Source organism: Labrus mixtus, chromosome 17, assembly GCF_963584025.1.
Source record: "Labrus mixtus chromosome 17, fLabMix1.1, whole genome shotgun sequence".
Classification (NCBI taxonomy): domain Eukaryota; kingdom Metazoa; phylum Chordata; class Actinopteri; order Labriformes; family Labridae; genus Labrus; species Labrus mixtus.
The window spans coordinates 25124632-25150491 of NC_083628.1; the positions used below are offsets into that span (position 1 = coordinate 25124632).

At 38.5% G+C, this 25860-nt stretch overlaps 2 protein-coding genes across 2 annotated transcripts in view; both read right to left on the bottom strand.

Annotated features, from left to right (window-relative positions):
* The window catches only part of si:busm1-57f23.1 (uncharacterized protein LOC368621 homolog), a 270341-nt gene that overhangs the window by 208800 nt on the left and 35681 nt on the right, over nucleotides 1-25860 (bottom strand). The gene's annotated exons all lie outside the window — the stretch shown is intronic.
* The window catches only part of musk (muscle, skeletal, receptor tyrosine kinase), a 30498-nt gene continuing 9067 nt past the window's right edge, over nucleotides 4430-25860 (bottom strand). Inside the window, exons 7-17 of the mRNA XM_061062207.1 lie at nucleotides 21959-22118; nucleotides 21052-21058; nucleotides 18179-18442; nucleotides 17891-18078; nucleotides 17200-17223; nucleotides 16966-17054; nucleotides 12275-12449; nucleotides 11709-11889; nucleotides 11256-11447; nucleotides 9274-9422; nucleotides 4430-5351 (exon numbers count right to left, since the gene is read on the bottom strand). Coding sequence (XP_060918190.1) covers nucleotides 4651-5351; nucleotides 9274-9422; nucleotides 11256-11447; nucleotides 11709-11889; nucleotides 12275-12449; nucleotides 16966-17054; nucleotides 17200-17223; nucleotides 17891-18078; nucleotides 18179-18442; nucleotides 21052-21058; nucleotides 21959-22118 — 2130 coding nt within the window. The 3' untranslated portion in view covers nucleotides 4430-4650. The remainder of the gene's footprint in view (nucleotides 5352-9273; nucleotides 9423-11255; nucleotides 11448-11708; nucleotides 11890-12274; nucleotides 12450-16965; nucleotides 17055-17199; nucleotides 17224-17890; nucleotides 18079-18178; nucleotides 18443-21051; nucleotides 21059-21958; nucleotides 22119-25860) is intronic.

The window sequence follows — 25860 nt, forward strand, 5'->3', positions numbered from 1 at the left end:
TTGACTGATATATGTCTCCATACTTCCTGTTGCTCCCTGAATGGGCCAATCAGAGCCAGTTCGGCCACACAGGAAGTTCCTGTGTGCTGTCGTTGAGTGAGGGGGATGTCACATCATCGTCACAATGGTGATAAAGACACTTTCCTTGGTTCCCAGCGTATTTGACTGCTGAAAATCCAAGTGATTAATAGGTCTCCTCAGTCCAAATATCCTACTTCATGCAAGGCAGAATATAGCTTGTATACTATAAATGGACTGAATCAGCATTACTGTTGCCAACTAAAGTTATAATAACATATGGAAAAGTCAACAAAACATTACAAGCTGCCTTCATGCCAAGATATCCAGGAATTGCTGAACTTTAGAAGATTTGAACGTTTCACACACAAACACAACCTGCTTCTTCAGAAACATGACATTTCTCTGCTGCCAAGGCGTTCAGAACTGAAGAGAGATTATCATGACAGCACAGGAAGTGGTTTTCATCAAAGTATAAATCTCTGGTGTCCAAAACATTAAAAAGCCACTAATGCAAGCTGGCAGGAAGGTTAGAGAGTTCAGATAAATCCTTTGTCTGCAAATGGGACAATCGCCTAATTCACTGAGTGAGTGTCACTTCCCAGCATCCGCAGCAGGCTTTGTGTTAAATTTCAACCAAAACATTTAAAAGAAAAAGTGCTTTAAGAGAGGGAGAGAGACCTGACAGCGGCTACAGATAAGACAGGAAACAGTGGTGATGGAGATGGAGGAAAGAAAGGACAAAGGAAGGTGGAATCAAAATGACTCGCATCACATCACAGGCCTCCATCCTCCAAAAAATTTTCACAAGAACATGCATCATAGTTTCAGAGATCTGAAGTACTTACTGGGACTTTTTACTTATTTTTGCTTTTTGTGCATTATGAAATAATTTGACCTCTTTAGGCTGCTTACAGTGGTTGGACATTAGGACATTTTGGATGGGAAATGTGTATTTGAACTGCTAACAAAGAGAATCTGAGTTGTTACATGAGCAACAGTAAGGACGTTTTCTTCACCCAGAAAGTGTTGAAAACAACATTTGGTATTCTAAAATGTTAAAATGCAAATTCCATGAAAATGTTTTGATATTAAACCTAGGTAAACCTGGCAAATGTCCGTAATACTGTATGTCCCTCTGAAATGCAATGGAGAAAGCAAAGAAAAGTAAAAGTACCTCAAATTGAGTACCAATGACTATACCTTAGTTACTCCATCACAGAAGACAACGACTTAAGAATTGAACAAGGAAAAGGAAGAAAATGAAGTATGCAAAGAAAAAGGTATAAATGTAGTCCAGACAGTCAACAATAGCAGGTTTGAGGAGAGGGAGGAGCACAGAGGAAATGGGAGTGGGACAGTCTGATCCACAGTTTGGTTGAAGAGGAGGAGAGATGACCAGTGCAGGCCAAACTCTTGGCTGTCTACTTTAAACAGTTTATACTGGACATCCTCAAAAAACACAAACAGGCAAGTAGACATCCTCACACACATGCAGTTAGACACAAACACAGACACAATAACAAACTTATCAAAAGCAACACAAAGAAGATGTCTGCAAAAAATATTTTCTCTAATACATAGAGAAATATACTGTGCATATAACCCTGCATGAAAAATCAGTTATCTACTTAAGTGAACCTCTCTGATCCCTCTGGTGGAGAGTAATGAGACTGCAGCATCCACATGGGAAAGTACTTGTGTACTTTTGTTTCTGTGGGTGGAGTAGGGGATGTTGTGGGCCATGTGTCAGAGGAGGCTCATGATTCAACAAACAGATTGAAAGCGGCCTTCAAAGCAGAGCAAGGTTTAGGGTCAGACCAAAAGAAATGTACAACTTATCGTGCACATTTGTGACTCAGATGGCAGATGTAAAACCCATCATATTGTCATATTAGAATGACTAAAAGAAAGTAGTTCAGGACTCTGTCTTTGTTCATGCTTCAGTCCCACTGTTTGTTGAAAAAGCTGCCCTTTAAATAATACTGGGGAAGCTGTAGGGCATGTGTCATTTGCTGTGGGTATGTCTGAGGATGTTATAGTTTTTTTTTTTTTTTACAGCCGTTCCACACTCTTACCATAAAGCCACACTACAGAGAGCAGCCTGCGTGAGGCCACTGACTCCCATTTGTTTCTTTAAAGGTGCAGAAAATCACTTGTCCTGAACATCACACGACCAAAGTTTATACGATGTAAGCAGGGCCTGAGGAGGGAGAGTCGCTCAGGAAGGGTTTCTGAAGGATTTTGTCTCTTCTTTACTAGTTTTCTGCTTTTTGTATTCAACAAGGCATTTGATGAAATGGTTCCAAACATTATTCCTTGATACAACTTTTCCTGGATTTAAGACATGTTATGCAAGCACAAGGGATTAAAGAAACTCCAAATAAAGGACATTTGAATGTACAAGTCGTATACATACAAACTGTGTTTGCCAGCAATTATTATGTTTATTTGAAAGGCATACAAAGAAATATCATATTTATACACAAATAAGAGGGACAAAGCCAGCATTATGTTGCGTAACAAATAACAAAAGGTCAACATCACATCATTTAAAAAAAAGGAGTAAAACCTTTTGACATGATTAAATAATGTATCTTATTTAATGCTAATCTCTTTATTAAAGCTGCTGTGAGAAACTTTGGGTTTGTGTCAATTATGTGGCCCATTGTGATCAAAGCAGTACCTCTTATCTCTATGCTGTGTTTACATGTCAAACGAGTGGTTATCCTGCTCTCTTTAAACGCTCACTGAGAATCACTGAGAAAAGGCTGTTTTGGCAACATGCTCTTCTTCATCACCTCTTCTGACGCTTCCCCCTGGCAGAGGTTGAAGAAGAGGCATCGATATTCATTTGAGTCGATTTGCTAACCATCAAAAAATATCCTCACAGGAGCTTTAAATACATCCAACAAATAAACTTATGATTCCACTAGAGTAATCCACATGAAAAAAACTGATGAGACAGGAGATGCTCGTAACATGTCCCTTGAGATCTTATTCAGTCAAAATGTTTGTACAGAGATGAAAAATATCAATAGTTTGAAGAATGATGACTATTTTTTACATTAAGTACGTACTTAATGTACTTTTCCCCACCTATTGTCTGTTTGTAGTGTTTAGAAGCATTCTGAGATGTGACGCTCAGAAACCTCTTTATCTATCTTAAACTGTCGTCAGTAAAATCCCTCATTTCAGCCTCTGCTTGAAATAGTTCATTTCAGATAGTGTCTCTTTTAGGCTCCCCTACCCACATGCCCACTGTCTTCTGATTGGCCAGCTCTCAAATACATCAATACTGCTGTAATGTATTTAGTAATCCAGACATGGTGGATATCTGTCGACCAATCAGTCGGGTGCTGCTTGAGGTTTCTGCCTGTTTAAAAGAAGGTTTTTCTTGAAACTGTATTTTTGCCAAGTGCTTACTAATGATGAATTAATGTTGAAGCTCTCTAAATATTGTTTCAAAAAGTACAGTCTAGACCTGCTCTTTTGATTTGTGTCCTGAGATAACTTTTGTATGATTTGGCACAATATACTGTAATCCAAAACGGATTTATTGATATCAAACTACATGTGTCAAACACTGACAAATAAAAGTCTAATGAAAAAAGAAAACATCAGCGATCAACAACTCAGTGATAAAGAAACGTAAAGTCAAACAAGAATGCCCAGAAAATGGAATAGCAACTTGTCATTACAAAACAATCAACAGCAATGCTTTAAAGTGATAACGTGCCACAGAGGTGACTGTTAACGTTTAGCAATGTAATTGCTATGAAAATAAAAAGAGTACCATTCTCTTTCATAGGTTATTAGTAACTGCTTGATAGCTCAGATTGAAGAAGACAAAAAGGAAAATCCAATAATCCCACGTGTGATAAATGTATCAAAATGTTTAAATACACCTTAATGATTAATTATTATTTTTAAGGCTTTAACGTATCCAAAGGTTCCGACTCTGAAATCAGTGGTCAGAGTTTAAGTCTATTTATCATGCATTTAAATGTAATCAATCAAAACCTACAAAAACAATTCTTCAACTGATGACATAGGCGTCTTGTAATTTACATAATAAAGGCATTTGTGGTAAGAAAATCTTGTGAATAGAAAAAGATAAGCAAGAAAGGATGTCAAGATTGATATAAAAATGTGTTTTAAAGGGGACATATTATGAAAAATCCACTGTACCAGTGTTCCTGAACATATATTTGTGTAACCTGAGTGTCTACTGACCCACAACATGTGAAATAAACCCATCCAGTCCTTTGTTTGTGGTCTGCATAAGTCTTACAACACAGAGAAAAAGGCTCTGTTTCAAATGTGCTCTCCTTGTGATGTCACAGTGGGATTCTGGTAAAAAAAAACTCAGGGGGGGTCATGGTATTTAAAGAGACACACACACCAAAACGGAGCGTTCTGAGAGAGCTGGTTTCTACAGGGTCACAAACCTCCTCTGGTGCTTGATTCATGTTATATTTTGACCAAAGCACAGCACAGATGTTTCATTTAGACCACAGGGGACTGTTTGAAAAGGTGGAAAAGGGAGATGATATGTCCTCTTTAAGGCACCAAAGACCATAAATGACAATGTGTTTTTGCACATGGAATTTTCTCAAAACAGTTCCCACTTTAGCAGTCAGCCTCAGTTTCAGAATTGACACTTAATGTGTTTTGATGCATACGTTCCAGTATCCGATGTATACTACTGAAGCTGGGCCTGTCTGAAGGGTGTGTGCTCCAACAGAGCCTCATCAGGTTGTACAGTTCCATAGGACAATTCTCAGGACAGGAGAGGATGTGGCCATCACGCACATAATAAATAACCTCCTCATGGCCCATTCCGTAGTATGGCTGCATGCCATGGGAGATAATCTCCCACAACACCACCCCATATGCCCACACGTCTGATTCAGTTGTGTAGCGGTTGTAGAAAATAGACTCTGGCGGCATCCAGCGAATAGGGATGGCGTCGTTCTCGTTGGCTTTGTAGTAATCTGCTGAGTAGATGTTCCTGGAGAGGCCAAAGTCTGCGATCTTCACCTCCATGTCCTCGCCAACCAAGCAATTCCTAGTCGCGAGGTCACGATGGACAAACTTGCGCTCCGATAGGTAGGCCATTCCTGCAGCGATCTGCTTCGAAATGGACAAATGCTCTGCACAGGAGAGAGACACCGCCTCCAGCTCCAGGGAGAAACTACGACCCGACAGGCTGGCACGACTGAGGGTGCGCACAGACTGCGTTGGAGATCTGCGGCGCAGGAACTCATTGAGGTCACCGTGAGCCATGTATTCAAACATCAGACACATGGGTTTACCCACTGCACAAACACCTGTGGAAGAAACCATACACACCATTTTAATCCATGATACTTCACATAGAGAGGACACAGAAGGCTTGTGAGTGGGCCATTTTCCCAGCCAAGAGGTTTAAGAGAAGAAAAAAAACTCAAACACATCTGTGACATCATTAAACTGTGCTGAATTAAGTTTTTTTTCTACTGCAGTATCGTTCAATGAGTGCATTCACTGGAAAATGTAAATAAATATTCAGACTAGACATAAAACCAGACTAAACTATTCGTGAAGTGTACTCACAAATAAACTCTCACGCACAGTGGATTCACAGTCTTATATTAGTGTGTATACATAGTGTGTGTGTTAAGTGACCTCGTGTTCTTCTAAATCTGTCAGTGAGGGAAAAACTGGAAATTAAAGAGCATTTCTAAAGATTTAAGATGTATGATTGTGACTGCACTACTTGTGAATCTGAAAGAGATTCTACACAGCATGGTCTTTTTTTTTACGGTAAATGGACTTGAACTTGTATCATGCTTTTCTAGCAACTTGATTAAGTGTCTTACCCAATGACACATCGGACATGTAGCTACAAGAGCTGGGGATCGAACCCCCAACAATCTGGTTGAGAGACGACCGACTCACTGAGCCACAGCCGCCGCTGGTGGATAGACGAGTCAAAAATGATCCTCCTACATTTCAGATTGTGTTTCCTTGAACAATGTCCAAAAGACACATTTTCTAAGACAGCTCAGAGGCTCAGAAAAATACTTACATTGACTAGCAGTGTTTTTTATCCTGTAAAACAATTCATTCTGATTTAATAGTTCAATAATTTAATAGTTCAACAGAGATTCATCTAGCATGTGCAGAGGACTACGCCGTCAAATTGAATTAAACATTTTTTTACTCTCTCTTATAATAATATGCCTCTATTAAATTCTCTATCCATCAAAATTGCTTGTGTATTTGTACATTCCTTTAAATATATTTTGCAATTTGTGCGGCATAGAGAAATGGTAGCATATTCTGTGAATAACTGCCCTGCCTACATTTTTAGAGGGGCCATTCATGAAAACTGGCATTCACACTGACTCCAGTTATTGAGTACTTCATTTCCCTGTGGAAAATACAACAATAAATTACCAAGTCTGCCAACAGTTGGACAAATACCAATTTATCAGACAGTGATTTCAGTTTCTCTTTTTGCAGCCAGTTTTAGTTTGAGCCCAAGAAAATTGTGTCTGTGCTTCTAAATTCAGCCCACGATGAGCGCACTTGTGGTCAGTGTGTACTGCTGTGCACTGAGTCATACTGGCTGCAAATCACAGTTTTTGATTTAGTTCATGTCACTGCTTCTGTTTGTGTATAAAACATGAATGGGAACTTTACTGACCTGCAAGTCACCCAGTCACTGCAACCTCTTTTAAAGACACAGAACACAAACCCAGTGTCCCAAAAACAAATATGTCTGGCAGAATTTTAGTCAAAAAGTGTATTAAATAATGCATGACACATCTGGAAGATGTCAGTAGTAGTAGTTCAGAATGAAATCTGCTACCATTTTAAACAGGGGGACATAGTTTTAAATTTTTTGTGTGCACACGATAAAACCTCCAACAAAATGATACATAGCATATTTGGTACATGCAGACATAAGATCCTACAAAGGTTTCTAAGAAATCAGGGTGCCTAATTAAATTAATTAGAATCTTAATAAAAAGCCTCAACAAACATAAAGTTGCAAAGTCTATTCTAATGTTCTCCAATCTCAAAAAATCTCGCATTTTCACTGTGATGAGGCTTGGAGGTCATGCTCAGTGAGTTCATGTCTCGTGGGTCACAGAGTGGGACGGATCCCCAGAGGAAAAGCTCTGATTACTGCTGCTGGGTGAGGATGTAAGTGGGAGGTGGGGGTGGGGTCTCCTCTAGTAGAACTGTAGTTCAACAGTAGCAGCCTTACCCGGGGGTCAGTAGCTGGATCAAATTGGTTCAGTCCATAGCTAAATATATATAACACATGGGCCCCATCATGCACTCACACACACATACTATGCTGTAGAATAATGACATGGAGACATATGGCACCTCTCATTTAAAGTTAGACACAGGCATATCATGGATTATATATATATATTTGTACACATGATTTACAGTGTATTATTAGTCTAGAGGTTGTTTAGAGGTTGACTAAATAATCTAATCAACCTCTGGTTTCATGCCTCCAGAGACCTCAGTGTTTTAATGTGTCACTCTACTCTACATGAGTCATTTTAAAAAGCCGAACGAAGATAGAAAACAGTGTAGTTGAACACGGGTCTCATTCTTTGTGTGCCTGAGGTGATCTTACAAACATTTCACAACCACTGGAGCCTTAACATGGACCAAAGCAAACAGAGTTGTTTTTCAGCACAGTGGATGAGCAGTGGCTGTGTTTACTCATTCACAGACTGTGTTTAAATGTCTTCCTGGATGTACTGTATATTGGCATGCAATCTGTTTGTATTAGATAAGATATGGAGCTATTAGCCCAGATAAACGTTAATGGAGGACATTCGTGTCACTTGGGCCAACAAAGGTATTTCTGTTGTCAAGCAGCATTTGTTTACTGCCAAACAGACTTATCTGTATCTCTAAAGAGTTTATAGAACCACAATGACAAATGTCTTGAGAAAAAGGCTTCATTAAGGGGAATAGGAGCATGTTGATGGAAGTGTCTGTGTTCTGCTGGATAAACTGCTGAAAGCTTTAAACTAAAGTTAGTCTGTCTTCTAAAATATTTCTCTAACTTAACGGTTTAAAAGAGGAGTTTGCATTATGCCTCTTTTGTTTTCTGCTTGTTCTGCAGTTTAAACTAAGGCTTATGCAATAGTTTCTGTCATAACAAAGGACATGTGCACTACAGTTACCATGGTTACCCTTGAAGTGTACTACTCTCTAAATGGACAACAGTGAGAAAACAAAAACAAGAGAAAGAGAAACTATTGAAAGTTAGTACATTTCTTCTGATGAAGAAGTAGCATGTAGAAGGAGAAAATTAATGAGTGGTTATTTTATGTGATAAGCAGCATTACACGTGACACCTACATATTATTTGTTTTTGTGTTGGACCCCCTCGAAAACGAGATGGTTCATCTCAAGGGGCAATCCATCAAATAAACAGAATTTCTCACAAAATTATAGCTTAATTAGGCTACAGGAAATGAGTGACGTATAAAAGTGTTAAACTATCAGGTTTTTTTCGCCTCCTGATGGAGATTTCAGGCAAAATGTAATCTTTGATCTGTAAAAATTCCAAAACTTTCCCAAAACCTAGTTACCTGAACTTCACTCTGTAAATACCAGGCTGACTATGTTTCTATTTATTCAGCAAAAGTACTTATATATGCCTTGGTAAACCAAACACCTTGATCATTTAATATTTACTTTTTTATTGATCCCCGCAAGGGGAAATTTCAGTTTTTACATGTTTTCATGTTTTTACACATCATGATGAGGTTAACAACATTTTTCAGTCAAATATTCTAGTTAAGTACAATTTGCACTTTTGGGATTTTTTTCCCTACTTTTGGGTTTACTGCTAAAATTGCAAAAATATATTATTTTTTAAATATTTTTTGCAATTTGAGCAGAAAACATAAACCATTTCCCACAATGCAACTCAACAGTCAACAGTTGGTTTGAACATTTAGATTTTTTTTTAGCAGATCTTGTTTCTCTCCTTCTGTGATTCTGTATCTGTTTTTGCACTTACCTTATCTCCCAAGAAAATACTGATCGAGTTAGTAATACAATGTAAAACCCAGCTGTTATCCTGCAGCCTCCCTGGGAATCTGGCCTTCTCGCTGCCTTTTTTCTCTCTCCTTTCTCTCTCACTCTTCTCTCTCTCTCTCTCTCTCTCTCTCTCTCTCTCTCACACACACACACACACACACACACACATACACTCTGACTGACCTAAGAGTCGTACGATGTTTGGATGGTCAAATTCAGCCATTAGTGCTGCCTCTCTCTGAAAGTCATTCTGCATGTCAGCGGAGGCTTCTTCCTTCAGCATCTTCACAGCTACCATGGTGAAAGACTCCATTGGCAGCAGGCCAGGTGCTCTGTAACAAACGGACATGCACACATATTTTCAAGCAACAAAGTCCTCTAGAAAGGGGAGATATTTTAAGGACTGGAAGTGTCAGAACTCAAACTGCTTGTGGATAAAAACTATGAAATTATCTGGGAGATTTTATTTCTAATGCATTTACTAGATTTATGAACCATATTTATTGAATGTGCCGTTTGAATTACCATACAAGCAGCCAAGCAAAATAAAAAAATAAAAAGGAACAGTGTAAGTTATGTGTAATGTGAATGTCAGATATCGGGGGGAAACATACAATCAATACAAATTAACACACAAACACACACTTCCTGTGTGTCTCCACAGAGGGGCAAACTAATGTCAACATGTTTTTCTCAGTGTAGATTTATATTTAGCTCACACACACACGCTCGAGGTTGATGTCCATTTTTCAGGGAAGAAAACATTTACTTCTGGAGTCTATTTAGGTCGCTCTTCATGTGTGTTTATGTGTATATCTGTGTTCATGTCTATATGTACAGATGCATTCATATTGTTTTATTATTTGCACTGTTAAGGTTTTGTGCAAGAAAAAAATAATATGATTGCATGCAGGAGTGTGTACAGTATGTGTGTTTATGTTCTCTTACTGCTTGGTTTGATTGTTATACTCAAAATCAGGATGTGGCCAGAAAATCTTGACTGTCAATTAATAAATTCAACATTAATTATGAAGCTTAGAAATGTGTTGTGCTTGTGTGTCTGATATATTCTCAGGGGTGTCTGTATACTGCACCATTCCAGTTTTTATTAAGGGATTACCAGCCACCCTGAAGGACATCTCTCAGATCGGCTTGACTATACGAAGGTGCTGAATTTACAATGAAGGTTGATGTTCAGTTTATTGTTTCTATGCAACAAAAGGGATATAGAGCACAGTTCTCATTTATAGATTTGGCCTGAGAAACAAAACATTTGAAACTAAACTCTAAATCATGTATTTATGAAATGATCAAAAGTTTATTTTCTACTTTGAAAGAAAGCCATTAAAGCTTTTAGGTCTGCAAACAAAACCTTTGAAACATTTGTACTCTTGATACATTTCTTACACTTTGCTACATAATTGTCGTCAAAGTATGACTGTTTATGTTTAACATTATCCACAGATCATTTTATACCATATTGCAAATACAGTGTATTGAATAGAAATATTAAGAGTTGTCTGGGAGGAGATGAAGTCTGATCAAGCTTACTCTCACTTGGTTATAAAACTTGTGAGATTAAAATAAACTGTATCCCCTCAGCTGTTCTGAACTTCTTCATGAAAACGTATTAATTGATTTCAGTGACAATATAACACTCTGTGAAAAGTATTGGAAATGACCATAACAAAACCTTCAAACAGTGCTTGAAGAATTACATTTGCTGACATTTGGGTGTTGATATTGTTGTTTTTACAGTTTGATAAATACGTTTATTTACATTTTTATTACATTTTTTTAGATTTAGGATATTTCAGCAAGGGAACTTCTGATCAAGGTGTAAATATAATCCTTGGGATTAGATTAGCGTGTTCATGTCTTGCTGTGAACAGCTTCAGTGTGGAGTGTAAGTGATACCTCTAGCAGCTTGCCTTGTGACTTTGTGAATGACGCAACAGTTCTTAGAATGACCAGTGGCCTTGATGATCCACTCTATACCCCTCTCCCTCTCTGCAGCCTGTCTGACATCTTTCTTTTCTCTCTGCCTGAGAATCATCCGCTAACTCTATATCTTAATCTCTTCTTTTAGTTTACAGTCAGACGTAGTATACTGTAACTTAAATCATTCACCCATTCCTCCCCTTTTCCCGTTTCTTCCTTCTCACCTTGCTTGAAAAACTCGTCCAAAGGCTCCCTCTCCAATGTCTCTAACATATTGGATATTATTCCTTGGATACTCGAGGGCCAGTAGCTTTGAGTTTAGCAGGAGGGGAACCCGCTGGTACATTGGATTGGGATGGAGTCGATCCAGCAGGAGCTCTGATGGAAGAGCGCTCATGGTTGGGGTCTCCATTGCTCTGCAAAGAAGGAAAAAGACAGTAAATGGACTTGAGCTTGTTTAGCACTTTTTAAGTCTTCTGACTAGAAAAGTGCTATAGAAAAACAAAACCATAGAAAAACAAAACTCGAAAAACACATCTAAATGTGGCTGCAGGAGCTGGGGATTGAACTCCTGACCTTCGGGTCTACCACTGATCCACAGCTGCCCCAAGAGTGTTGAATAAAAAGTTAGACACAACATTGAATGTACATATCTGTGCTTTGTCACTAAATCTCACCTCTTCCTGTTCCTCCACTGCTTCCTCCGCCTGCGGCAGGCGAGGATGGCGATGGTGAGGAAGACTGCGGCTGCGAGTGAAGTCAGGATGATGACGATGACAGACATGGAGTAGGCTGGGGAGGATGCCATGGGAGGGAGGCGCGAAGTCTGGCGAGGGCCTGGTGACTCCGACTTCATCACTGACAGACACAGACAACTTTTAAACACAAGTTGCTTTTGCTTGAATGTGCAACAAAAATAATAACTCTTGAAGACCTATTTTCATATGACTTTTGTTTGTTTGGTCAGCACCATAAAATCTCAGAAGCGCCAAACATCTATTTAATCACTTGTTATTATTGTGTTGGTGTCAAACAACAATATAGCAGTTTTAATCACAATGATTCATTCATATTACTTTATCCCTGACCTTCACATTGATTTATGCACTATGCTACACATGCGATTGCATTTGATAATGGCAAAAGCTGATCAGCTGCAAAAAGCTCCAAAAAAAGACTCATGATATATTAAAAAATAATAATGTGAGTGCAACAAGGTGCTGAAGACAGCATGAGGTAATACCTGGTGCCATGCTTGTCTCCCCACACTTGGGCACAGCGCAGTACTCCCAGCGTATGTTGGGATTTGAGGTGAAACACCAGGGCTTGTTGTTAATTCCTCCGGGGTTTCTACAGTAGTTGTCTGATTTCTTCAATTCTGGGATCACATCCACAGATAGGCGGTGCTGGTGGGGAACCTACACGACCAGAAGAAGAAGAGTTCAGAGGAGAAAGAATATGGAGAAAATCAACTGGGGCAAGAGTTCTGTTGACCATTTCATAGACAAAGCTATGACATCCCAAGTGAAACACAGTCATATAAAAAGGGGGCGTAGTTTTCAGTTAAACATTGGTAATAGATGAAAAGGGAACAGACCCCCCTTTAGGAACCATTGAAGCATAGTCACTAAATCTCTCTTCGTTCTCATTTTTAAGAAGTGATTTTGAGTTTTTGCATGTAGATTTGACAATAGAGACTGTCCAGATTGCCTTGGAATGTCAGTCTTAATCTTATGAGAAATGCTAAGAAGCTTAAAAATACTTTCGAAATCTTGTTTTCGTTGAGGGTCAGTGGTAAGGTTACAATTTAATTGTAGCGTAGGGTGTAAAATGTTCTATAGTGAGGGACATAAGGGCAGTGGTTTTCTGAACTCTAGAGCGCCAACTAAAACACTGAACATCTGGTGTGTTTGTGTGTCATAAGCTTTAGTCATCAAAATAGCACTGGTCCAACCTACCTCTGGAGATTCTGGAGTTATAAGCTAGAGAGGCTGGGTTAGAACACATGTGCTGCAAAGACCTCTGGGGGTATATTTACCATTGCTGTCAGGAATGTTTAAAACAACAAGTCGTCAAAGTAGACAATATAGGTAATTTATTATAATACAAAATAATCTATAGCATTTCCAGATTCTGCGCACCTATTTGTAAAGAGTAGGTCTTAATTAAAACAGCCTGGGATCACTTGACAGAAACAAGGTAAGGCAAACGCAAAAGGCTCGCAGAGCTTTGTGATTACAAAAATTCAACAAAAGTCAAACAAAGTATGTTGATGTTATAATCTGCTTTACAAATGTCACCTGGGGTAAAGCCAGGTGTGCTAACTAAATGATTATAAATAATTCCCAACAGTGAATTGATAAAGAATAAAACACTTTGTTTGCTTACTTCTCAGATTAAGTTATAACTGTGAGACACTTCATCTACTGTTTTTGTAGATTTGTTATATGGCATGAAGCATTGTTTAACTTGTGTTTAATTCATTTGAAATGTTCTCAACCGTCTCCATACAAAGGACTGAATCAAAGTTCGGCTGCAGTGTCTCCATGACTCAGCACAGAATAGGACCCACTCCCCACTATGCGCAAAATATGTAACATGTGTGTTTAGTATGTGCGGGACATAAATGTGATTTTACTATGGAGGGTAACCTTGGACACATGGAACAGCAGAGGTTTGTGCTCATTCCCTGCAGGACTCATAAGTGGAGAATATTGTATTTCCATTATGATACAGACACCTGCTCCATGATGCATAAAAGCTGAATGCCTTTAGACTCAGGCTTTCAGGAGCCACCTTGTGCTGCAGGTCTTAGAAATATCCCACAGACTGTTAAATCAATTAGGAACAGCTGCTCCTCCTGTTTGTGGAGCAGGAAGGCAGGTAAAAAGGTTCTCAATAGTTTCAACTGTAAATCCACAATGAACATTACACAAGAGTCTCTGGGAAGAATCAAGTAGAGAGAGACAAATTCTAAGTTCTTCTTAAGAAGTTGGTAGAATTCATCTCAATTTTTTTCTTTCAAGTTTGTATGTATAGATCCAAAAATGAAATATTTAAAGTTTTTGATAATTGTATTCAATTTGCCAATCTTAAACTCATCAAGCTCATCAAGGTGCTCAGCGACCTCTTGGTTCCTCTCAGAGTATCAGGTTCTGTTACACGTGGAACATCTGATGGAGACTGTAAATCTACTCTCTGAAAACAAAAACCTTTTTCTGTTCAGGGGATCAAAATGTGGTTTGCCTTATGAGCAGAACTCAAACAGGATCGGGGTTCGGGTCATTTTAACCTCAAACTGACACAGTTCTTTAAAGAGGACACAGTCTTGCAGTCATGAATGATCTTGTGCTTCATGTTTATCTTCGTATTGTACTGTAGTATAACATCTTGGATCCTGTGGCATTAGTTTGCTTCATACTCGCCCACATGGTACTAACATATTACACATAATATTAGACCTGCACAAACTATAAAACTCTTCTGACATAAATGAAGGTGTTGATTGCACTTTAAGTAAGATATTGGTTAATTGACATTTTCATAATGGGCTAGCCACGGTTTGTGAAAATTTTATCAAACATTTGGGAAATAAAATAAAGAAAAATAACGTTTTATTATTTAAACCTTCTTAGTGAAACGGTGCAATCAGCTTCAACAGTTTCCTCTGGGAAATGATCCCAATCAAGCTAGTGGCCTATTACATTCACTAAAAAGGAAATGAAGGCTTAGATGCCGGCCAGGAACTAAAACAGGATGGGATTATTTTTTAATGATTATGCGTTACAGCCTGCCTTTTCATTTATGTCTGGTCAGCTATATCGATATCTTTTTCCTGGAAGTAGCTCATGCTGCATTCTCACATTACAAAGTCTTTTATCTTCTCACTAACTTTATATCCTTGACCAGTGGTTCCAAAACACTGTAAGACCAAAGCTATTCTTCTTATTTATATTTTTTTAAACTTCTGTCCACTTCAATAAAAACCATCTCATGCAGATAGTTTCAGCTTAGCTGGGTTTTTATTGCATCTAACGTACTCGCTCTAAAGTAAGAATCCTGCAAAATCATCCAAACTATACACTTGATGTGTAAAATATTCTGTTAAAAGTATCCTATAAAGATGACCATAACACATCCAACACTGACTTTACAACAGAGTGGAGGAGCTTTTTATGATAAAGTAGAAGGAAACTCCACAATTGGAGGTCGGTGCTCTCAGAGAAGGACTGAAGACGTTCAAAATCATTCAGTGGATATCTTCAGGAGCCAAAGAAAATACTGGAGCACCTGAATCACTTAAGACAAATTTAATAAAGGTGCAAAGGACTAAGGTTTCCACGCATTGCGTCTTCATCAGAGTCTAAACCTTGACCTTGTTTTTGACTTTGAGGAAGACGCAGTGCGTCTAAATGTTAGTCCTTTGCACCTTTATTAAATTTGTCTTAAGTGATTTTTACGCTCCGGTATTTTCTTTGGAGCTTTTCACAATCTTGGCTTTTTTAGATATAACCTTCTACTGTATATGAACTAATCATACTTTAAATACTTCTATTAAAGTATCTCAATGATTGAATACTCTTAAAAAGAGAGGCAAACTTTAAATCTAACTAACTAAAGGAGACGTGTCACATTGAAATACAAGGAAAGCTACCAGCAGCCTGTTACACATCCTAAAGAGTTGATTTTAAATCCTGTCTCTGACCAGTCAAACAGCAATTCATAGTTTAGGGCTTGTTTTTTTATATACAGAATATACAGTAAGCACACACGTCTACCACAATGTGTGTGTTGTTCTGTAATCAAACAAAGAGCACCTACTATCTACTGGAAGAGATTCAGCCAGAGAAGGATGTGAGTAAACTATGCTTTGTTGTTTTATATTTAAGTTGATCATCAAAAAAGGGGAAATCTGTAGTGATTGAAATGATGAATGAACTGACATATTTGTATGCTAGAGACTGTGTTGAATGTACTATTTAAATAGACGGTGCACATGGTATGAGGAGAGCGTGAGGAAGAAAATACAATTTCTTAGTGAATTGAAAGTGTGAGCCAACATTGTGCCTCGAGAAAAAGAGAAAGGAGGGACAACGTGCAAATATTTGTAAATCGCATTACGGAGCAAACGTTAAGTTATTGGCACATACCACATACATGTATGTCTGTATGTGTGTGTGTGTGTGTGTGTGTGCGTGTGTGTGTGTGTGTGTGTGTGTGTGTGTGTGTGGCTGTGATGGAGTCTGTTCAGCATATGCGTGTGAAAGCTAATTGCTTCCAGAGGCAGGATGTGACATGATGAGCCCCTCCTTCTATGCTGACCTGGCACGAGCACACACACACACACACACACACACACACACACACACACACACACACACACACACACACTCACACACACACACACACACACACACACACACACACACACACACACACACACACACACTGCACAGGAGAGTAGTAACAGTTCACCCTAACAGACCCTCACTGAGCAAAGCTATAAAAACATAAAGAGGCTTTAGGGCCACAGGGAGTGTGTGTCAGTCGGAGCATGTGTGTGAGTGTGTCTGTGTGTGATTGTTTTTCACTTGTAAGCACTTTTGAATGTTTTTCTATTCTTTTGCTTGAGTTCAGGAATGTCTGATATAAAACTGAACATCCACCCACAAAATAACAAGTATTAGTTTTGATGATGACCAGCAGTCAAAGCCTATAAATCCTATCAACACTTGTTACCAGTTCACACCTTTTTTAAAAGCTTTTTTACATTTTGATTTTGTGATGATAGTAAGTGTAAGGTCTTTATGATACCATAGTGTTAAACACACATGAAAATATATATTTAATTTGACTGCAGGAGAACACTCTCATAAGCAAAGTCTGCAATTATTAAACAAACAGTAAAAGACACTAGCACACACACCACTTTACCTGCTGGCTCCATGACTGACATGGTGTCCCCGACCTGGTGACATTCACATGTCCTTGGTAGAAACGTCCTCTGTCATTGTAACATGTTGCTGTTCATACAAAACAGAATGGATATTTGATTAATTTGTTATTAATAACATATATTATGAACAAACTATGCAAACCTTTATGTCACTGTGGGATTAGTTCTGATAAAAGGATATGATGAAGTTCATGTTAAAATGTCCCACTTACTTGTAATTTGATCACTCTTGATGTCTGAAAAGGAACAAGTATAAAAACTTTAATTTAAAAAAGGAAGCACAGCTTTTTACTAATTTTGAAAAAAAAAGTGTATCATATGGAGAAAGTGTTAAAGCTATGCTGAGGGTCGGTTAAGCACAGTTTAGATAAAATAACAGAAGCAAATGTACAAAGCTGTGATTATTTTGGCTCAGCTACTTCAAACCTTTTAATGACCTCATCAGTATCAGTGACCTGAAGTACAGCAGGTCAGATTTTATTTGGCACTTAGAATACAAGTCAACACACAACGCTCCTGCTCCTTTTTACATAATACTCTATTTCCTTTCTGCTTTTATGCTAGACTGCTGAGCTGTTTCTGCAGTAAAGAGCCAAAAAATCAGATAAAGCAGATACAGATGAAGGAGTTGAAATCAAAAATGTAAGATTGACATCTAGTTCATTTAATTCATATTCAATGTGTCAATCAGGGTTTTTAGAGATAACAATGTTTTAACAGTGCACAATTTTAGTATAATATAATCTTGTGCATATGAACCATTTAACTAACTCCTTAGTTCAGCCCCATGACATTTTGACAGACATATTGCTATTAAGGGCACAAGAATGGATGTGAAACTCTTGAAATGTTCTGAGAATGTTTTCAGACACTATGAAGCGATCTCATTCAGGTCTGTCTTACCTACAAAAGGGACATGTGTACAGGCATCGGGGTCCGTTTGAAGACTTGGTAAGGCCTGACAGTTGGGCAGCAGTGAAGTGTGGGAGCCAGTGACAGAGCTGAAGAGAGCAGGCTGCAATGACCGGCTGCTGTCTAATAGTAACCACTCTTTATGGCAGTAAAGCTCCTTCACTGCCAGGCAGTGCTCTCTAGGGGTAAAACAAGAAAACTCCTTTAATTTACCTCTTTATTATGTCACATGCTTTACTCACAAAGAGAAAAAAGTGAAGAAAAAAGAAAGGCACATACCTGCAGACAGGTTTAGGGGCCGGTCCTAACCCTGAAGGGTTGCAGTCAGGGAAAGAGGAGTGGCAGAGCAGTGAACGGACTGCGGGGCTACACAGTGTACTGAGCCCCTCCAGCTCCGTCCACAAGCTCTGAACCAGGTACTCCTTAAAGTCCTCGGGGTCCGAAAGTGAGGAGTTAAAAAACACCAGCAAATCGTCTTGCAGGATGTTACGACAGACATCTCCACGATACGCACTGCAGTAGCCTGCGACGCCCTTGTAGAGTCTGTTGGAAGAAGACACAAACAAAAAAAATCTATTGTTTTTAAGTGTTTTAAACACAAAATGCTTCAGTGTTTAGTCATTATAATCAGAAGTGTAAAAAAATAAGATACAACTAAACTATTTAGCACCCTTTCTTGAGTTAAAAAGCACATTCTCGTAATCATTTTCTGCTATGCTGCCATTACTATATATTGAAGGACAACATATATGTACATTACTATATCAGTTATTTAATCTTAGGCTGGAACAAATCTCTATTTACAGATTCTACATAGCTATCTAGAATCTATACACAGGGGTCTGGATTTTCAGCATGTGAAGCGTTCTGGGTTCAGTTTGTAGAAAATGTGTATTCTGAGCTGTATTGACTAATTACATTTCAGCAAGCTTTGGTGTATGCAGGAAAAACAGTCTGTATGGACAGCAAAAAACAGGCGGAACCTTATCTGGGTATTGACATACCAGCTCCCATCAACGGTGTTCTAATGATGATTTAGCCTTTTTGTCTCTATAAACATATAAATGCATAAAAGTACAACTAACAATCACATATAGATCAAACATTCACAACTTTAGTAACAAATCAGCTTGATGCTGTGTTACGAATGCCAATCAACATTTAGGTTCTTTTGAAAGTTGTTTTCTTCTACTCTTAAAATAGGCTCTTTAACAACTCTTAAACAAAGCTTGACTGTTCACTTTTTAAAAATCTGCATGTTTATGTTGTTATTTCGGCAAACTTAAGACATGTTAATTGCAAGTAAATCAAATGAAAGTTGGTTTCATTTTCTGGCTTATACCACTGAAGTAGGCCAGAGTGAAGCCGCTGTATAACTGGAAGTCTGCTGTTGAACTGAAACTCAACAGATGAATGGGCACTACTCTGGGATATCACAGACCAAGAAATGACTTAGTTTACAATGCAGACCTAAACGTCACATGGAAAAGGACGTCTTGCCAGGAAGTTGTTTTTGCTAACTGCTGGCTTTGACTGAATTACTGAGAAATTTGCATCCATTCCAGAGGCCTATAATGTCTATCAGACGATGATAGAACATTTGGACCGGACCAAACGTTGTTAAGTGTCTTTACTGGAATCTGTTTTGACTGTCCGTATATTTTTCACAATATACATTTTACAGGTGTAACACTTCTTGACCCCTTTTGAGAGATACATCATTATCACATTTATAAATCATTTAGCATTGCTTTCTGCTACAACCTTCTCTGGCCACATTTTTCAGGACCATATTTGCATTTCATAATCTCCGAATATGGAATAAGAATTGGGAAATGTCTTGTCTAATAATGATCTATCACTTATGTTGATTTTTAACATACATGTACTGGAGAAGCTTTGAAGAGGAACATTTAGACGTAAACTGCCAGTCAATTCTCTAAGCAGGTATCCATCCATGTACATGTAGTTACTCAAGAGAATGAGAAAGGGCAGAGTGTATGAGAAATGGACATTTACAGTCACTTTCCTTCAACACACAGGAAAGCCAGAGCCAGGCTTGGCACTGCCCTGGGTCTGTTTTATTGCTGCCTGGACCGGATTAGTATTTTCTTTGACTGTGTATTTGCTCCTAAGAAAAGATAAACTGTGAAAAAAATACAAATACAAATGCCAACTAAGTGTCCCTAGAGCAATCAATCTTTTGCTACGTTGGCTGATGAACTCTTGTTGAGGTATGTGAGCATACATCATACATACTATTTACTTAAAAAGTAATCTAGATGTTGGTCTTGAAAGAAGTCTTAGAGGTTCATAGAACTCTTGTCTGTCTGCCTGGGACTTTTTAAATGCCTCTACTTTGATCACAAAGATACTGCTGGTAATTCCCACTTTGTCTGCCTTTTTATGTCTGTTCATCTGCCAGCACAGATATGACCTCTTTGTGATGCTTCAAATCCACAGCCTTTTGCCTGCCTGTCTGCCTGACAGCTTCCACTCCGCCTGTCTGTATACTACAGAACTTTTCAAACTCCATGTGTTGCCTCATGGGGAGGTTGGTGCTTCAGCAGAGTTCAAGTCAAACCATGAAACTTAAGCTGACCTGTAAATCTATCAACCACATCATCCAACCATGACCTTCTTCTTTTTACTTTTCTCCATAACTCTCTGCTTCTACATCCTATAAATATATAGTCCAGATGTGGTCATGAGTTGGCGTATCATCTAAGATCTAACCATTATGCATGATCCTTTTGTTGGTCTCTTACCTGCCATCCACTGTCTCCTTCTGTTTCTTTCTCTACCCACTACCTCAGAAGTTCTCATTAGTTCTCTGAAGGCTAACATTTCCTCTTTTTTTATCTGTTTCCTTCACTTTATTTCCCTCTATATATCTTTTTTTTTCAAGTTACATAGTCCAGATGTGGTGAGTGGGTTTTGTGTTGTGGTTCAGGAAAATTCAACTCCAACTCTCACCATATGGGTGACTAAGATACAGCTCTCTCTTGGCGTTGTGGGTTTACGGACAGAGCTTAAAAGTATTGTTATCTTTAACAGACCCAAAGGAACAACAGCCCTCAGTTTCTTTAAATAGTGCAAACGAAGAATGAAGGAAATTACATCTAGAACTAAGACATAGACAGTTTTCTTACCTCCACTCTATGGGGAAGTGACAATATCCAGCAGATGTTGGTTGAAGGAACACAAGCAGGAGAAAAGGGGAGAAAAGAGGACACAGCAGACAAATCAGTCTTACACGGAAGAGAGAACCAACCATGATGCCTCTTTTGGTGACAAATATCTGTAATGAAACTGAGGGACAGCCAGGTGGAGGAACAGTGTGTGTGTGGTCAGGGGGCAGGGGCTGGGTGTGTTTTTATAAGTGACTGTGGTCTTGTGTCTGTGGGACAGTGTGGTTGAGCTATCAACCAAATGGGGGGGACTACAAACAGCTGAAGACACAAAAAACACAACTAGTGTATCAGTTTGAGTAGCAACAGACAAATTACTATTAACCCCCACATAGAGATGTGAGCAGGGGCGTGGCCAAAGGGGTGGCATGGGCCCCCTATTGAAATTTGATTGGCCACCCCAGGAGCCAACCCAAAATCCAAATCTAAGATTGGCTGTTTGCATAAATGAATAAATACTTTGCTTTCCAATGAAAATTAATACATAAAACATTGTGCACACTGTCTAACTTGGGATGGCGTAAATTGCCAATAAATGTACTTTCATAAAGTTAGACAGCGTACACGAGTTTGCATGCAATTTTCAAAGTAGGCCTACTTAAAATTGTGACTTTGAACATACATCTTTCTTTCTCATATGTTGTTAAACTGTGTTACTTACAAGTACATATCAGTAGTGGGTAGAAAGGTTAAAGATATTAAATTAATTGACGTGTGTGTGCCCCGGGTGGGCCACCTCAGTTAAAAAAGGCAAGACACACCCCCTCATGTGAGAACTAACAGTAAATATGACTGTTGGTTAAAGACATTGATAATTCCATTGTGAGGTATTGCAGTGTGAGGGATAGGGATGAAGGTGTATTTCTACCTGCCACAGTGACTCTTGCAGTTGCTTTGACGGTGTTAGCTCCAGCACTATGTCTGTTGGAGGCAAGGCAAGTATACAGCGCCGGCTTATTCACTGTCACTTTAAGAACGGACAGGATTATCTCTCCTGAAAGAGTCTCTTCCACTGATGCACCTGAGATCTGCAAAAAAAAAACATCAAGAGAAATTAAAAATGGCTAGTAATGTGTCTTTATGAAAGGACATTTGAAAATAGATACATTGTCTTATATAGGTAACAAAGGTTAAAACACCTTGATTTAAAATGAGAGTTTTTTGTTTTTCTGCCCATATAGAGCCCCCTACTGGGCTCTATATGGGCAGCTATATGCTCCATTGTGTCCACCAGCCGGCTGCTTGTTATGTCTGTCAGTACTTTAGGACTGTGCAGGCTGTGTATATTTGGTTTTCAGAACCTTAGAAAATAATGCATATTGTAGGTTAAATCATCACATACAATTGTGCTACTAAAGCTGTGATAAAACTAGATGTGGGTTTTAAACTTCACTAGCCGTCGCTGGCCGCCGCCAGCCGCTGCCAGCTCAGCAGCCGAGTCATAAGGCCTGCCTGTCGGTGGCGGTGAGGACGAGGAGCCGGGGCCGGCTCTAGCTGGGGCGGATTGGTAGTGTCGGTGCTCTCACTGTTTGTCTATGGACACAGACATAGAGTCTGTTTTCTGACAGGAATTTCCAAGATCAATTCTGGAAGAAATCTCTGAATCAGTTGAGGAAATGGCCTTATGTGTTGAAGTAAATATGTCTGTAAATGTTTTTATTACTATATTTCTACTGCTATACTGTATATTTTGGAGAAACTGTATCGATCGAATTTCCCTCTGGGATTAATAAAGCATTTCTGATTCTGCCTTTTCTCGGCCAAGAAGGCACCAACTTCAAAATTTATTTCACATTTCTACTACATATATGACCCAATGTCAATACAGATTCATGTTTGATGAAGTATCCCTTTAACACAAGACAAAAAATGCTTCTTTTCAGCTAAGACAAACTATTCACATCCTTCGTATGATCTTTCAAACCTCGACCCACTTAACATGTCAACATGTCAACATGTCTGAAAGAAGACTTTTCAAGCTCATTGTAAAGCCTGTTACTGTCAGTTTGCATACCATTTTTGAACATGACCAGGTGGGAATATTGTCAAAAATCTCAAGCTTACAGGCCAGAAATGATTATTGTCTTGTATTTAGAGATATAGTATTTATGACTCAGTATTAAAAGGCTGTGTTTTTATTTTGCCATATCCACTGGAACACGTAAGAGTCTGTCTAGTAAAGCCAACATCCACCAGAGTAGGGCAGTACTGTGAAATTGAAAGGTCAACAAAACAAGAAAAATGTTTGTGGGGGTAAAGAGATTGAATTTAGTTTAGATGATGTGTCTTTCTTTAAATACAGACCTCAATATTAAAGTGCAGTTATGTTGTTAGAAAGCACTTTCAGTAAGAACATTAGAATCAATACTGAACCGGAAATTTTCGTTTCACATCCTTATTACCATTTTTTAAAGATGTAACAGAACTGAATGTGGGCTTATACACAGATCATGTAATAGTCTCATGGGTGTTAACTTGATACAAGTGAGTGTTTAAAAGTGTGGCAGTAATCTTACCACTTGTAATCATTTCAAAGATTTAAAAATTCCCTGGTATTCACACCGAGCAGATGTTGCCCGATAAAATGTGGGTGTTGTTTTTAGTTCCTGTATTCACGCTTCGATAAATATATACATAAATCATTTATGTGACAGTCTGCAGTCTGTGTGTGAGTCAGGGTGCTGAAATGCAATGAGTCTATATTTGAAGTTGTGTGAGACAGTGCTTGTTTTTAGGTTGAGCTTGTTCCAGCCATGCTGAAATTAATGACCTCAACAAGCTGCCAGAAAGCAGCTTGCACAGTCATTTTAATCAGCACACACACACACACACACACACACACACACACACACACACACACACACACACACACACACACACACACACACACACAGACAGGCACACACACACACACACACACACACACACACACACACACACACACACAGACAGGCACACACATTATTTACAAGCATCATGGGCCTGTAATCACATTGTAGCTAGCACCCAAAACCAGTAAATTGCCAGACATTAAGTGGTATATAACTTGCCGCATTGCATGTATACAAATATCTGTTTCCTGCTTGAAAGAAAACATGTTTAACTTGTCTAAGTTGGTAGGCATTTTACTCCTGTATTCATTTTTTAAAAGAGGAATTTATGATATTTTCCAACAGCTACCAGTTATTTTGAAGTTTTTGGTGCGTTTTCCAGCATAATAAAAAATGTATACAAGTTTGCAGAGGTGAAGTTGAATAAAGAGATTGACAAAACAAAAGTGACTTTTACATTTGGTTAAATATTTTTAGATATTAATATCTACCTTAATCTCTTTAATAACCTTTCATTTCATGATCCTCACATACCCATCCTGTTTAAAAACTTTAGATGATATAGATATAAGCTCTCATTTATATAATGAAATCATCTTACAGCCTGCCTTAACATCTTGCCAGATTCCTTGGAACACAAGTCAACAGCTAACAAAAAACCATTCAACATTGCTTAAACCTTTGCGCTCACTCCCAATTAAAGCTGATCACACTGTGAATCAGCAGCTAACTGAGAGGCAATCTCTTCAATCCTCTGTCATCATAATGAGAATTCCTTTGCTGTTTATATCACTGATCCCACAGCCCATCTCCAGAGTACATCAACTGTCTGCGCCTGTGTGTGAGTGTGTTTGGGTGATGAGGTGACACTCATACATGGATAACGACAGTGCAAGGGATGATTGGATATCTGCTTTTGTATTAAAGAATAAAACTGTATGTGTGTGTAGATGTGTTTCTAGTGACCTGATATTACCTATCAAGTACATGACAGCATTCCTGTGAAGTAACTTACTTCAGTCTTAAATGTTTTCATGATTAAGCCTTATGGACAACAAATAGGTAATATACCAATAACAAACTTGTTGTCTCATAGTGAGAGCTCTCAAACAAACAAGTGGCCTCTGCAGCCCAAAATTAAAGGGACAGTACTACATTTACAACAGTTACAGCAGAAGGCTGTTCAGCATGACTCTGGTTCTGCTCAGGGTTTCGGCCTGTGAAAAAGATTTTCCTTGCCACTGTTGCTTGCTAAATATTGCTAAATGATTTTCCCATGGTGGATACATGTTGGGTCTTTGTAAATAATAAAATAAAGCGTAACTCCTTGACCTGCTATTTTAGTAGAGTGTCTAAAGATAACACTTATTTATGATTTCAGAATCGGGGTTTATTGCCAAGTACATTTACACATACAAGGAATTTGACTTGGTGTATTGGTGCTAAACAATTAACAAGGATTGACATTATAAGTAAAGATTGATTGATTGTAATTATAAACAAGAGATTCACTGGATAACTGGTGAAGAGCAAGTCATGGATTTTCTTCCAAATGTATAGAACATCTCTGTATCTTCACATTAGGTATTGGATTTATTCTTCTAATTATATTAGCTTGTCAAATTTTCTTCATTAAAGCATAAGTTTATGGAGGAAACTTGTAAGTATTTCATCAGGCTGCATTGCATATTGGCTTTCTAATCCATTATTGTCACAGCTTTCCCAATATGTAATGCTTTGCAGCTGACAATGTGTCAAAATGTTAGCTACGTGATAAAAATGTGTCTGGTGCATGCTGTGTTCATTGATGTTTGAGACTCCCAACCATTGTGAACGAGACAATCGGTAGGATCACAAGCATCCAGAGACAGGCATGGACGTGGATAAATGGAAGTTTGGTTTGGATGGATCATAAACTTCGGAATTGATCATCAACATT